The sequence below is a fragment of the Pogoniulus pusillus genome, chromosome 4 (genome assembly GCF_015220805.1).
Source record: "Pogoniulus pusillus isolate bPogPus1 chromosome 4, bPogPus1.pri, whole genome shotgun sequence".
In the NCBI taxonomy this organism is placed as follows: domain Eukaryota; kingdom Metazoa; phylum Chordata; class Aves; order Piciformes; family Lybiidae; genus Pogoniulus; species Pogoniulus pusillus.
The window spans coordinates 3,729,130-3,744,188 of record NC_087267.1 but is presented as its reverse complement, the minus strand read 5'-3'; the positions used below and the strand labels follow the sequence as shown (position 1 = coordinate 3,744,188).

The 15,059-nt window shown below is 46.3% G+C and overlaps 1 protein-coding gene and 1 long non-coding RNA gene across 2 annotated transcripts; one reads left to right on the top strand and one right to left on the bottom strand.

The window, feature by feature from the left end:
* The first annotated feature begins 5,495 nt into the window (after positions 1 to 5,495).
* LOC135175058 (hyaluronidase-1-like) lies at positions 5,496 to 11,939 on the top strand. The gene is made up of 3 exons (XM_064142880.1): positions 5,496 to 6,413; positions 9,653 to 9,742; positions 11,514 to 11,939. The coding sequence occupies exons 1-3, from the start codon at positions 5,496 to 5,498 to the stop codon at positions 11,937 to 11,939; spliced, it is 1,434 nt and encodes a 477-aa protein (XP_063998950.1).
* Positions 9,447 to 14,158, bottom strand: LOC135175059 (uncharacterized). The gene is made up of 2 exons (XR_010302195.1): positions 14,090 to 14,158; positions 9,447 to 9,953 (listed from the first exon to the last, which is right to left on the bottom strand). It is a non-coding gene; the product is annotated as an uncharacterized LOC135175059 (long non-coding RNA).
* Positions 14,159 to 15,059: the final 901 nt, after the last annotated feature.

The window sequence follows — 15,059 nt, the reverse complement described above, 5'->3', positions numbered from 1 at the left end:
CATCTTTCCCTGCTATCCAAAGTGTCAGCAATAATCTGTAGTGATTTAAAATGATTGGACAGTCTTTTAACTAAAACAGTACTGGGAACCATGACCTGTATCTTAATTTCCCCTCTGTCACTGATTTGCTGGTAAATCACTGAGAAGTTTCGGTATCTCAATAGGGAACTTTTTTTTCCCAGCAAGGAATTAAGAATTAACATTTGAAAAAACAGTTTGAGGTCCTTGTGTTAAAGTCAGTGGGGCAATGAGGTAGGAGAGCTGGGAGGGAAGGAAATCCTGGGCCTTGGCTGTCCCCACTGCTTGTCTTTGAGCATGAAGCAAGAACAAGCTGAGCCCAGCCACATCCATTTGGGGGCAGTTTACAGAGTGGTTGCAGCACTCGAGGATTGGATGCTCAGCAGTTATTTATCACAGTATCACCAAGGTTGGAAGAGACCTCACAGATCATCAAGTCCAACCCTTTACCACAGAGCTCAAGGCCAGACCATGGCACCAAGTGCCACGTCCAATCCTGCCTTGAACAGCTCCAGGGACGGCGACTCCACCACCTCCCCGGGCAGCCCATTCCAGTGTCCAATGACTCTCTCAGGGAAGAACTTTCTCCTCACCTCCAGCCTAAATTTCCCCTGGCACAGCTTGAGGCTGTGTCCTCTTGTTCTGGTGCTGGCCACCTGAGAGAAGAGAGCAACCTCCTCCTGGCCACAACCTCCCCTCAGGTAGTTGTAGACAGCAATAAGGTCTCCCCTGAGCCTCCTCTTCTCCAGGCTAACCAATCCCAGTTCCCTCAGCCTCTCCTCATAGGGCTGTGCTCAAGGCCTCTCCCCGGCCTCATCACCCTTCTCTGAACATGCTCAAGCATCTCAGTGTCCCTCCTAAACTGGGGGGCCCAGAACTGAACACAGTACTCAAGGTGTGGTCTAAGCAGTGCAGAGTACAGGGGCAGAATGACCTCCCTGCTCCTGCTGACCACACCATTCCTGATGCAGGCCAGGATGCCACTGGCTCTCTTGGCCACAGGGTGCCTCCAAGCTGTCTCCAGGCTACTCCAAGGATTTTGTGCAGGAAAGCTGAGGAAGCTTCACTTTTCTGCCCTTTGCTAACCTGCACCATCATTTCTTTCTTTTAAACACGAGTTAAACTGCTGTCATTCCACGCATCCAAAATTGCAGTGGAAAAGAAAAGTCACAAGACTCCTGGTTTTACTGAGGTTTGTACCAGGGAGAAAGTAATTCAAGGGGTGATCTGTGAAATGAGTCCTGCAGCCAAAGGGGGGGGATGAAATGCCAGCACCATTTATAACCACAAGCAGTCCTCAGTCTTGTTGGTTTCAGTGTAAATACCCAAAAAAACCCTGCTAGGCTAAGAGGCCACGTGAAGTATGAAAGTGCTTCTATTTAATAGAGGAGAACAATGATGGCTTTGCTGGGAAGAATATCTCTTCAAAACCACTTCTTTTATCTTCCATTCTCATGCTTCTTTGAGATCTGTTCTCCCAATTTAAGGCATGACAAAGGCTGCATCTAACAAGGAAGCCAAACAGGAAATGCCTGATATCTATTCCCAATGTGGTCAGCTTATTTTCAAGAATGAACATTGCTTTCAGCTGCCAATTTTGCACATTCCTCAGTGGAATGCAAACAATTCAGTGTCATTATTTTTCCTTTCTAAGTGCCATCATCCTTAATTTACTTTCCAAGCAAAGCACTTCCCCACAGATATGAGAAATACCAGTTAAAATGAACATGTGTCTGCAAGGAAAGGAAGTATAACATAGGGTCAGCAGTTGCAAGACAGGAGTCAATAGTACATATAAAGTACTGAGAGCAAGCTTGGTAAAGTGTTAGAAAGCTAAGGTAGGACTGCCTTCTTTGGGCTACAATAAGGCCACTAAGCATGAGTCTTCTAAGGGGGGAAAAAAGTCACCTTTCCTCTATGATTTAATTGTACCTCTTTGCTATTTTGAAGTCAAGTCAGGTACTGGTTAATGAGGGAATCTGATGTGACTATGTTTGTTTTCCAAATCTGTTTCTGAGTTCTGAAATAGTTGTGGAGTTTGGTGGAAGATGTGCAGCCTAAGTCATACCTCAGTGGGGCTCTCCTACATTTCACTGGTCCTGAAACTTCAGACTGTATTTTTCCCTTTCCTGTCTGAACTGAAGCAGTGACACAAACCCAGCTAAGTCACAGAATGCTGGCTCCCAGGTGTGAGTTAGTTTTCAAGATCATCTTTAGGGTATTGCAAAGAGATTGAAATGTTGATTAAACAACTGTACTTGAAATTTGGTCTGAATCTACAAGCTCTCTCTACTGCAGCTTTTGTTTAAAATCTCTTGTGCCAGGGGAAGCACAGGCTGGATGTTAGGAGGAAGTTCTTCACAGAGAGAGTGATTGGCATTGGAATGGGCTGCCCAGGGAGGTGGTGGAGGCACCATCCCTGGAGATGTTCAAGCAAAGCCTGGATGAGGCACTTAGTGCCATGGTCTAGTTGACTGGCTAGGGCTGGATGCTAGGTTGGCCTGGATGCTCTTGGAGGTCTCTTCCAACCTGGTTGATTCTATGACTCTATGATCTTTTACCTTTATGGCTCTGGAGAAACTACACTGATTTCTTCAAAATGTCTGGGGGAAAAAAAATGACACAGATATCATATAAACTTCTCATCTGACAGGGGAAGAATGATAGTGGAATAAAGTCTCCAGAATATCAACTGTTAACTAAAGTATACACTGAAATATTAAGTTTTATGAAATGCTTATTTGATTGAAGTATGATTCTTCTTTTTGTTGCCCATTGACATAAAACTGTATAGGTACTTAAAATGCCTCACTCCTGCAAGATCAATATGAGTAGTGAATATACCTATATGAGTGAGCTGTTCATTTAGAAGAGGATGTCAACCTTGGACAAGAAGAATGATTAAATTTAGCAGAAGATGAAAATAGGAATATTATAGCTAAATGTATGGATTATACTTCCTTGAAAAGTCAGCATAGAGATTACTATAAAATGAGAGGATGCATTTTTGGTCTCTTATGAAGTTGCCTTGGCTCAACATATAAATCATCATGAAAGGTACCAGTATGCTGGGATAATCAATAAAAACGATCAGAGAAGCAGAACTGGCTGTCTGGAGAACATCATCTGGCTGTACTGGGACACATAATGTGCAAGAAGATTTATTTAGAATGAGAATCTACATTTTCCCTCATTTTAGGCTGTTTGTTGTTCCAATCAAAGCATGCAATTAAGATGTTTAGTTCAGCTGTTACTCATTATTTGGAGATTAAAATATAGTGGAATTCTGACCAATAAACACAATAGAATCAATCAATCAATCATAGAATCAATCAGGTTGGAAGAGACCTCCAAGATCATCCAGGCCAACCTAGCACCCAGCCCTAGCCAGTCAACCAGACCATGGCACTAAGTGCCTCAGCCAGGCTTTGCTTGAACACCTGCAGGGACGGTGCCTCCACCACCTCCCTGGGCAGCCCATTCCAATGCCAATCACTCTCTCTGGCAAGAACTTCCTCCTAACATCCAGCCTAGACCTCCCCCAACACAACTTGGGACTGTGTCCCCTTGCTCTGTTGCTGGTTGCCTGGGAGAAGAGGCCACCCCCACCTGGCTACAACCTCCCTTCAGGTAGTTGTAGACAGCAATGAGGTCCCCCCTGAACCTCCTCAGGAAATAAAGGTTGCACTAAGTTAACAACATTTCATTGGGAAAAACAAATGTTTTCTTGTTTTGTTTCACTAAAACCATGAAAGGAATATGCAGAAATGAATCAACCTTTTTTTTTTTCTCTTCAAGAACCTGTTAAAGAATACACTGACATTCAGCCACAACTCACTTCATCTGAAATTGCACAGCAGAAACTCATGCCAGTAGAAAACTGCATGTTATTCTGTGCAGCAAAAATGTGACCCAAACTTTCCTGAATACAATAAGAAGTACTTCATTGACTGCAACGGACTTACGATCAGGCCCCACTTCTTTTTCACTTACTAAGAATTGATTTTTGTTTTTAGAATATAGAGCAGAAACAGTGAGAACAAATTCTGCTCTGAAAACACTGTAGTGCCTCAGAAAGCTATGTGCAGCTTTGGGAAGTTAAATTAACCATGATAATATAACATTGAATCAGAAATACGTGAGAATTTGAATCAACGCTGATAATGAACTTTGAGGAGGAATTGTTAGTGTCTGTGCTCATTAAATGACAGAGATAAAGCAGTCCAATTAGTGCCCAGGCATGAGACTAAAGGCTATAGTCCAAAGACACAGCAGTGGAAATTGTAATAAAAGATGTTTTACTGTTTAGAGGTTCTTTCATCCATTTGTGAAACAGCAAATCATTTCTTTTCCCTCTTTCAGAAGTGTAGGCTTACCTGTTTCTTTGAAGGCTTGTTTCACTTGACTTCAAATAGCTCTTTAAAGAAAAAGCATCTGTAATTAAGTTCCCATATGTATGAATTTGAATTATCCTGAAAATGGCTATTTTCCTGCTTTTGCACTTATTTTTGATGATTTCTTTCCTTGTCTGTAAAGTGAGACCCAAGTTACCTATCTCAATTAGTTTAGTTTCACTAGTTTCTGGTATTTTCTCACTCAGATGACATAAATCACTTAACTCCTCTCCTAGAAAAGCAGAGTTCTTCACACATTCCTGTCCATCAGCTCACTGAAACTGTAGGTTTCTTGCTTTCCAAACCAGTATAGTCAACATACCACTTTAAATAGCACTCTTGGATATTCCCATTTCATCTGTAACTATCTGCTACCAGCTAGTTCTCTGTTTTTAAAGCTAGAGCATACTTTCCCAGCTAGCTCAGATCTGCTTAATTTATTTTCTTTTACATATTGATATGTAATTTGCTTTCAGCATAATAAACAGTCATTAATAGTATCATCCCTTCTAGCCTGCAGATTGCTTATCACTCTTGCATCTGTTCATTAAGAAAATGGAAGTTAAATGCAAAGGCAGGTAACAAAGCACTTCTTTTCAGATATGGTGAAAACTGCAGCTTCCTGGGGTCTCTTGATTAATCCGTGTGAGGCAGCTGCTTTATTTTCCTCTTTTAGGTTATTCTTTGATTAACACATTTATTATAGAAGTGAATAAGCATTAAGGAAAGGTCTGAATCAACTGTGGGTAGTTGTCTGGGTGAGAAGGAAAGCAAGAAAAATCTGATCTTGGAGGTCTCTTCCAACCTGGTTGATTCTATGATCATCAGAACACACTTCTGGACAGCGAAATCTATCAAAAACTCTTTGAGACCATTTGAAACTAGACTGAACTTTTCTAAGATCAAAGATGTGCACTTTTCTCTGCTTGTGCTGGATATAACATCAACGAAGGCAAAGGAAACCAAAAGGCATCCCTTTGTCATCGCATCTGCCTCCAGGGAAGCTATTGCTTTTTAACATGTCTTCTCTCGTTTTTGTTTTCAAGGGCACATCATAACAATTTCCCAGAAAAAAAACACACCATGGATATTGGGGTCAAACTGTTAGCAGTGACAGTGCAGCTTACTCTGGTTGATGCTCAGCTGCCAAAGCCAGCACGGGCCCCTCTGGTTCTGCATAAGCCCTTCATGGTTGTTTGGAATGCGCCCACTGAGCAGTGCAGGCTGCGGTACAAAGTGGACCTGGATCTCAGTATCTTTGACATTGCATCCAACACCAATGAGACTTTGAGTGGATCCAATGTGACAATCTTCTATCACACTCATTTGGGATACTATCCCTACTACTCAGATAACGGAGACCCTGTCAATGGAGGGGTGCCCCAGAATGAAAGCCTAATCAAACACCTTCGTAAAGCAAAGTCTGACATTGACTATTGCATACCCATGAAGAAATTCCAAGGACTTGCTGTCATTGACTGGGAAAACTGGAGGCCCCAGTGGGATAGGAACTGGGGCAATAAAAGCATTTATAGAAATAAATCTCTTGAGATCGTTAGGAGACGACATCCTCAGTGGTCAGAGGACAAAATCAGGAAAGTGGCTAAAGAGGAATTTGAAAATGCTGGCAAGAGCTTTATGAACAACACCATCCTTCTGGCTGAGCATATGAGACCAAATGGTTTGTGGGGTTACTATCTTTACCCAGACTGCTACAATTATGATTACAAAGAACACCCCCAAACGTACACAGGGAAATGCCCACCCATTGAGTCTTCCCGCAATGACCTCCTGCTTTGGCTGTGGAAGGAAAGCACTGCTCTCTACCCTTCTATATACCTGGATTATATACTAAAGTCAAGTCCAAATGCACTCAAATTCGTTCACTACCGGGTTAAGGAGGCAATACGTGTTGCATCAATTGCTAGAAAAGACTATGTTTTGCCTGTGTTTGTTTACTCCAGACCATTTTATGCCTATACTTTTCATGTTTTGACAGAGGTAAGCAGACAGACTTCTTTAGAAACGTAGAGATTAGAAAAAACCTCTTTGAAAAACTACTTTCTAAAAGCATTGCTTGTATAACCGTAGAATCACAGAATCAACCAGGTTGGAAGAGACCTCCAAGATCATCCAGGCCAACCTAGCACCCAGCCCTAGCCAGTCAACCAGACCATGGCACTAAGCGCCTCATCCAGGCTTCTCTTGAACACCTCCAGGGATGGTGCTTCCACCACCTCCCTGGGCAGCCCATTCCAATGCCAATCACTCTCTCTGGGAAGAACTTCCTCCTAACATCCAGCCTGTGCACAGCCTAACATACCCTGGCACAACTTGAGACTGTGTCCCCTTGTTCTATTGCTGGTTGCCTGGGAGAAGAGGCCAACCCCCACCTGGCTACAATGCCCCTTCAAGTAGTTGTAGACAGCAGTGAGGTCACCTCTGAGCCTCCTCTTCTCCAGGCTGCACACCCCCAGCTCCCTCAGCCTCTCCTCACAGGGCTGTGCTCCAGGCCCCTCACCAGCTTTGTTGCCCTTCTCCGGGCACCTTCCAGCACCTCAACATCTCTCTTGAATTGAGTGGCCCGGAATTGGACACAGCACTCAAGGTGTGGCCTGACCAGTGCTGAGTACAGGGGAAGAGCAACCTCCCTTGTCCTACTGGCCATGCTGTTCCTGAGCCAGGCCAGGATGTCATTGGCTCTCTTGGCTACCTGATCCAACACTTAGTGCTAACACTGCAGAGTCCTTTGCATAAAGAAAGCAAATTTTTGAGTCCTGCAGTGTTCTCTCGGCCAGTGATTGAATGCAATAAATATACACTGCCCATACTGATGGTAAATTTGCATGTACAGGTTCTAGACTTTTCTAGGCTTTCTGGATATGTAATGACATTGGTAGAGCTCGGTTTGCTTATTCACAGAGCAGAGAGACACAGATGCTTATTCGTTTCTCTGGTTGTTGTTCCCAGTGCCAGAAGTTTTGCTTTGCTTGCATCAATTTGTCAAGAGGGGAGGAAATCTGGGGCAGGGAAGTCATGGAAAGAACCCCTCAATGGCTAAAGGCACTTGCAGGTACTCCCTTCCTTTAGTTTGCAGAGAGAGGCTGCTGCTTTAGCTTGCTTTTTGCTGCTGCCAGAGGCAAGTTCTTAACTTAGCAAAAGAGGATGAAATTGCAAGGGAATAGGCAACAGTCAATCCAGCAAACCATGGCTTCATGTGGCTTCTACCTGGAGCTGGAGCAGAGGATGTGTGGTGAAGCCCTGAGAAGCATTTCAGGCTGCCCCCAGGAAGTTCATTGTACATAGAAGCACTAATTAATTCAGCATGCCTTATTTTTAGCAACCAAGAACTCTTTGTAGCTGCTCTCTGCGTGGTGTGGAAACTTCAGGTCCTAGCTGACTCAGAAATAAAGGGAAAATAGGCTAGGCTAGGTCACAGTGAAGGCAAGGAATCATTTGGGTTGGTACAGACAGGATGTCACACGGAACACCTTCATTGGAGAACTCAGACTGTGAAATAAATGATTGTTCTTGAAATGCTTGGATCATGATAACATGTTTCTATAAGAGAAATAAGCCCCTTGATCAGTATAAAAACGTCACTGAAAGCTGAGAGTGCTAGCATGTTGTTAGCAGTTGTGCACAGGTTCAAGCTCTGTGGTGGTATGAAGCCAGTGCTTTACCTCATGCTGTTTTCTGAATAGCACACAGGTAATTTGGAGTGATGCCTCTTGTAAGTTATGCTCTCTAACTCACTGTCCTGGTTTTCAGTTGCATGGAGCCATTTACTTTTCTATGCTTTAAGATTGCTTTACAACTGTGTAGCCAGGGAATTTTATTTGCATAGCCATAGAAATACCTTTGGGTTATGCTCCACTATGTAGTTTCGGACAGCACCAAGCTCTGCAGGCAGCCATGGGAGCAGGGCTTGACGTGTCTTGAGACTGCACACATTGTCTGCATGAACAGCCTGGGCACTGCCAGGAACCTGCATGGCTTCATTTAAGAAAACTCTAAATAGGAATGATCAGGAAAATAATGTTCTCCTTTTCCCTTCTATCTCTGAAGCCAGCAAGATATTTTAAATATGGCTTTGTGTGTTCAGGCTTTTGACAAGACGGGAGCTTCTCATCTGACCCATGACATGCCTGTAGTGATGCTCAAAAACCTACAAACAAGGCATGAAACCTCCCAGCTCCGGCAACAACATGCACAAAAGAGGCAAAGAAAGGAGCCAGTACAGGACAATGACATAGAGACTTAAAGACCAGGGAGGTCTTTCTGCCCCTGTACTCTGCACTGGTTAGACCACACCTTGAGTACTGTGTCCAGTTCTGGGCCCCCCAGTTTAGGAGGGACATTGAGATGCTTGAGTGTGTCCAGAGAAGGGCAACGAGGCTGGGGAGAGGCCTTGAGTACAGCCCTACGTGGAGAGGCTGAGGGAGCTGGGATTGGTTAGCCTGGAGAAGAGGAGGCTCAGGGGAGACCTCATTGCTGTCTACAACTACCTGAGGGGTGGTTGTAGCCAGGAGGAGGTTGCTCTCTTCTCTCAGGTGGCCAGCACCAGAACGAGAGGACACAGCCTCAAGCTGCGCCAGGGGAGATTTAGGCTGGAGGTGAGGAGAAAGTTCTTCCCTGAGAGAGTCATTGGACACTGGAATGGGCTGCCTGGGGAGGTGGTGGAGTCATCGTCCCTGGGGCAGTTCAAGGCAAGGTTGGATGTGGCACTTGGTGCCATGGTCTAGCCTTGGGCACTGTGGTAAAGGGTTGGACTTGATGATCTGTGAGGTCTCTTCCAACCTTGGTGATACTGTGATACTGAAATTAGACCCTGATCAGAAGATGTGTGATCATACTTATCATCACTTGCTGTAAATGATGCCTACATGGATATCATAATCATTCAAAGGTCAGTAGATAAAAATAGATTAGTCAATTCTTACTTCCTCAGTTTGATTGGAGAACCCTTTGTGAATTAACTATAATGATTTAGTTATTGAGTAGTCACACTCATGAACATGCCATGTGCAAACCATTGGAGAGACACAAAAGGGCTTCCTAAACTAAATAGTGATTTTAATTTGAAACAAATATGCCACAGGACTGATGTCTCTTCTGTGACTGACAAAGAAAAAGAAACAAACAAAAAAGTAAAAAGTAGTGCTCATATCCTAGTGCTTTTTCACATTTATTTTTCTGTCCTTTATTTTCTGCTGTCTGGTTTTGACCTTCTTTGTCAGAGGGATCTGGTCAATACCATTGGTGAAAGTGCAGCTTTGGGAGCAGCCGGAGTGGTTCTCTGGGGCAGTATGCAATATGCCAGCTCAAAGGTAGGTCAAATATGTTTATTAGCATTTTAGAGTCACCTTAATGCCTCTTCTCTTTCACCACATTCTACATTGCACCCATCTGTCTTCCCCAGTGTAATCAGCCAGTGACTGAGGATGATGGCTCAATAATGCTTTGTGGTCACATTGGCTCTGTATTTCAATAGGCTGAGCAGTCCTGTTGCTTCAGAGCACATTGCTTTGGGCAAGTCATCTGTGGAATAATGAGTCCAGGTTAGAAGAAAGGCATCTTTTGCAACAATAGCATACAAACACAGGGGCAGGTTGTCACTGTGTTCTGCTTTGTAGCCAGGGCAGTTTGTACAGATCCACAGAGAAGGAATGGAATCTGGAGGAGGGCTATTTTCTCTGGTTAATAATGACACAAGAAAAAATCATGTTACCACAAGAAAAGACCTCATTCCTCATCCCTGGTTCTGCAAGTTTTCGTAACTAATCCTTTCTGAAGTAACAGAGGAGGCAAAAGGCTGCACAGGAGGCATGACAGGCTAGCCCTCACCTGTGATGGTTTCTGAAAATGATGTTGCTTCTTGTAAACTGAAGGAATTGGAGAGATTAGGACTGAAGTAGTGACTCAATATGTGCTTTAAAACCCGTTAATCCTGTGCATAGCTCCTTGTCAGTAGTCACCAGAAATCTTAAGGAGCTAGTTAGTCTCAGATTAGCATATAAGCTCTCACTTTGCTAGGACTTCTCCCTTGTGTATTTCTACCAAGCAGCCAAACAGACAGTGTAGTAAAGGTCAATGTTTTGGTAATAGACTACATGGAAGGAAATTCACTTAAACCTAATAGATGACTCCAGAAAGCTTGATCTCATCAGGTTACTTTAGCCAAGAACAGTTTTGTACTGCCATCTTCTTAGATATAATATATCTGGACATCATAGAATCAACCAGGTTGGAAGAGACCTCCAAGAGCATCCAGGCCAACCTAGCACCCAGCCCTAGCCAGTCAACCAGACCATGGCACTAAGTGCCTCAGCCAGGCTTTTCTTGAACACCTCCAGGGATGGTGCCTCCACCACCTCCCTGGGCAGCCCATTCCAATGCCAATCACTCTCTCTGACAACAACTTCCTCCTAACAGCCAGCCTATACTATCCCTGGCACAACTTGAGACTGTGTCCCCTTGTTCTGTTGCTGGTTGCCTGGGAGAAGAGACCAAGCCCACCTGGCTACATCCTCCCTTCAGGTAGTTGTAGACAGCAATGAGGTCCCCCCTGAGCCTCCTCTTCTCCAGGCTAAACACCCCCAGCTCCCTCAGCCTCTCCTCATAGGGTTTGTGTTCCAGGCCCCTCACCAGCTTTGTCACCCTTCTCTGGACACCTTCCAGCACCTCAACATCTCTCTTGAATTGAGGAGCCCAGAACTGGACACAGCACTCAAGGTGTGGCCTGACCAGTGCTGAGTACAGGGGCAGAATAACCTCCCTTGACCTACTGGCCACACTGTTCCTGATGCAGGCCAGGATGCCATTGGCTCTCTTGGCCACCTGGGCACACTGCTGCCTCATCTTCAGCTTACTATCTATCAGTACCCCCAGGTCCCTTTCCTCCTGGCTGCTTTCCAGCCACTCAATCCCCAGCCTGTAGTGCTGCTTGGGGTTGTTGTGGCCGAAGTGCAGAACCCTGCACTTGGCCTTGTTAAATCTCATCCCATTGGCCTCTGCCCACCCATGCAGCCTGTCCAGGTCCCTCTGCAGGGCTACATCTTGCTAGCTCCTGAAAAATGTGTCATGATCTTTTATCTACAGGAGAGCTGTTCAACTGTGAAGCAGTACATCGATGGACCCTTAGGACATTACGTCATTAATGTGACCTCAGCAGCCAAACTCTGCAGTAAAGTCCTGTGCAAGAAGAATGGAAGATGTATCCGCAAAACCAGTGACTCTTCTGCCTACCTCCATTTGCCACCCACTAATTTTAAGATCCGAACCCAACGCTCCGAGAAGGGTCCCAGGTTCCAGGTAACTGGGAAAGCCAGCCTGGAGCATATCGAAGCCATGAGGCAGAGATTCATGTGTCAGTGCTACCAGGGCTGGACAGGAATATTTTGTGAGATGCCTGACCATAAGCTAGTGGAGAATTGGTTTCATGGTGTGTTCAGTAGATCAAGAAAACAAAAGCTTTATGTCTTCCTCTTAGGAGTCATGCAGCTTCTGCTTCATACCACACACTGAAGTCTTCTGAGACAGTGCAAGGAAGTAGGGAATGGTGCCTCTAAGAGTTTTGTTCCTCAGCAATTTTTTATTACAGTATCACAGTATTATAAGGATTGGAAGAGACCTCACAGATCATCAAGTCCAACCCTTTACCACAGAGCTCAAGGCCAGACCATGGCACCAAGTGCCACGTCCAGTCCTGCCTTGAACAGCTCCAGGGACGGCGACTCCACCACCTCCCCGGGCAGCCCATTCCAGTGTCCAATGACTCTCTCAGTGAAGAACTTTCTCCTCACCTCAGGCCTAAATTTCCCCTGGCGTAGCTTGAGGCTGTGTCCTCTTGTTCTGGTGCTGGCCACCTGAGAGATGAGAGCAACCTCCTCCTGGCTACAACCACCCCTCAGGTAGTTGCAGACAGCAATAAGGTCACCCCTGAGCTTCCTCTTCTCCAGGCTAACCAATCCCAGCTCCCTCAGCCTCTCCTCATAGGGCTGTGCTCAAGGCCTCTCCCCAGCCTCGTTGCCCTTCTCTGGACACGTTCAAGCATCTCAATGTCCCTCCTAAACTGGGGGGCCCAGAACTGGACACAGTACTCAAGGTGTGGTCTAACCAGTGCAGAGTACAGGGGCAGAATGACCTCCCTGCTCCTGCTGGCCACACCATTCCTGATGCAGGCCAGGATGCCACTGGCTCTCTTGGCCACCTGGGCACACTGCTGGCTCATGTTCAGGTGGCTATCAATCAGCACCCCCAGATCCCTCTCTGTCTGGCTGCTCTCCAGCCACTCCGACCCCAGCCTGTATCTCTGCATGGGGTTGCTGTGGCCAAAGTGCAGCACCCTGCACTTGGAGCTATTGAACACCATCCCCTTGGACTCTGCCCATCTGTCCAGGTGGTCAAGGTCCCACTGCAGAGCCCTTCTGCCTTCCAACTCAGTCACATCTTCCCCCAGCTTAGTGTCATCTGCAAACTTGCTGATGACTGACTCCATGCCCTCATGCAGATCATCTATGGAGATGTTAAAGAGGATGGGGCCCAGCACTGATCATTTTTATGTTTCTTTAGCTTTTTTCCAAATATAATGCTCATTGCTAATGTGCCAAGAGGCCTCATAGGCAAAACCAACAGAATGAGATCTCAGACTACTTTGGAACTGTGACACTGTGCACAAATACACATAGGTACCTTTCTATTAAAGTTCCCTGCTAAGGCAAAAGCAATATTGCTAAAGTTACAAACGATCTTGGTTTTGTACTGGCAGTATTAATTGCAGATAGTAAATCAAAATTGAGTGTCACATACAATAAGAAGACAGACTCTGTGCTGGGTCAAGAACTGGCTGGCAGAGCCCAGAGAGTGGTGGCAAATGGTGCCACATCCACTTGGCAGCTGTCACTAGTGGTGTGCCCCAAGGATCAGTGCTGGGCCCAGTCCTGTCCAATATCTTTATTGATGATCTGGATGAGGGGATTGAGTCCAGCATCAGTAAGTTTGCAGACGAAGATTGAAGCCATTAAACCACATCCCAAGATACCATGTCCACATGCTTCTTGGAGACCTCCAGGGGTGGTGACTTTACTACCTGTGCCAACACCTGACCACTCTTTCTCACAACAATGAAATTGTACTTAATATCACAGCATCACAGTATCACCAAGGTTGGAAGAGACCTCACAGATCATCAAGTCCAACCCTTTACCACAGAGCTCAAGGCTAGACCATGGCACCAAGTGCCACATCCAACCTTGCCTTGAACTGCCCCAGGGCAACCTAAACCTCCCCCAGGACAATTTCAGACCATTTCCTCTTGTTCTATCACCTGATACTTGGGAGAAGAGACAAACACCCACCTCACTCCAGCCTCCTTTCAAGGAGTTGTAGAGGGCAATAAGGTGTCCCCTCAGCCTCTTCTGAACCAAACAACCCCAGTTCCCTCAGCCACTCCTCACCAGACCACCCTTCCAACCTCTATGTTCTGTGATCATAAGTGAGCAGGAAGAAGCAGCTAAACATAGAGAAGCTGAGCCTAAGTAAGTAGGTCCAGCCAGCACCCACAGGTGATGTTAGAACAAGCATTGGTTCTCCAGCCTACCTAACCGGGGGGCCACCAGGCCCCCCGGCCTTTGATCCCCTCCACCATTCACCCAGTGCACACCAGGGGCACTCACCAGTGATGCCAGGAGGAGGATCCCTCTGCCCAGTCAGGCAAGCTTGAGGCTTCTGCCTTTCCTGGGGCCAATTATAAAGGGGAGTGGGCAGGCAGGGCAAATTGGACACACCTGGGGTGGGAGGAGACTCTAACAGAGCCCAGGTGCTCTGGGTTTGGGGGAAATAAGGAGAAAATGCAGTGTGGGCAGGTGGAGTGGAAAAGAGGAGGTGGTGCTGAAAGAAGGGAGATGGAGAGGAAAAGGATGGAGAGGAAATGAGGAAGAAGGGGGAAAGAAGAGATGGAGAGGAAAGGAGGAAGATGGGGGAGAAGTGGGATTAAAAAAGCCCTAAAACTGAACTGGGGAGGGGGGGGGGGGGAGAAGCTGATCCTGCTCTGGCAGGGGGCTTGGACTAGATGATCTTTCAAGGTCCCTTCCAGCCCCTAACATTCTGTGATTCTGTGATGACACCAAGCTAGGAGCAGGTGTGGATCTGTTGGAAGGTAGGAGAGCCCTGCAGAGGGACCTGGCCAGGCTGGATGGGTGGGCAGAGGCCAATGGGATGAGATTTAACAAGGCCAAGTGCAGGGTTCTGCACTTTGGCCACAGCAACCCCAAGCAGCGCTACAGGCTGCGGACAGAGTGGCTGGAGAGCAGCCAGGCAGAGAGGGATCTGGGAATACTGATAGATAGTAGCTGAAGATGAGCCAGCAGTGTGCCCAGGTGCCAAGAGAGCCAATGGCATCCTGGCCTGGATCAGGAACACTGTGGCCAGTAGGACAAGGGAGGTTATTCTGCCCCTGTGCTCAGCACTGGTCAGGCCACACCTTGAGTGCTGTGTCCAGTTCTGGGCTCCTCAATTCAAGAGAGATGCTGAGGTGCTGGAAGGTGTCCAGAGAAGGGCAACAAAGCTGGTGAGGGGCCTGGAACACAAACCCTATGAGGAGAGGCTGAGGGAGCTGGGGGTGTGCAGCCTGCAGAAGAGGAGGCT

Coding starts and splice junctions, on each gene's coding strand:
- LOC135175058 (XM_064142880.1), top strand. CDS start 5,496: ATGGATATTGGGGTCAAACTGTTAGCAGTGACAGTGCAGCTTACTCTG. Junction 6,414..9,652: donor CTTTTCATGTTTTGACAGAG/GTAAGCAGACAG, acceptor CTTCTTTGTCAG/AGGGATCTGGTCAATACCAT. Junction 9,743..11,513: donor TGCAATATGCCAGCTCAAAG/GTAGGTCAAATA, acceptor TTTTATCTACAG/GAGAGCTGTTCAACTGTGAA.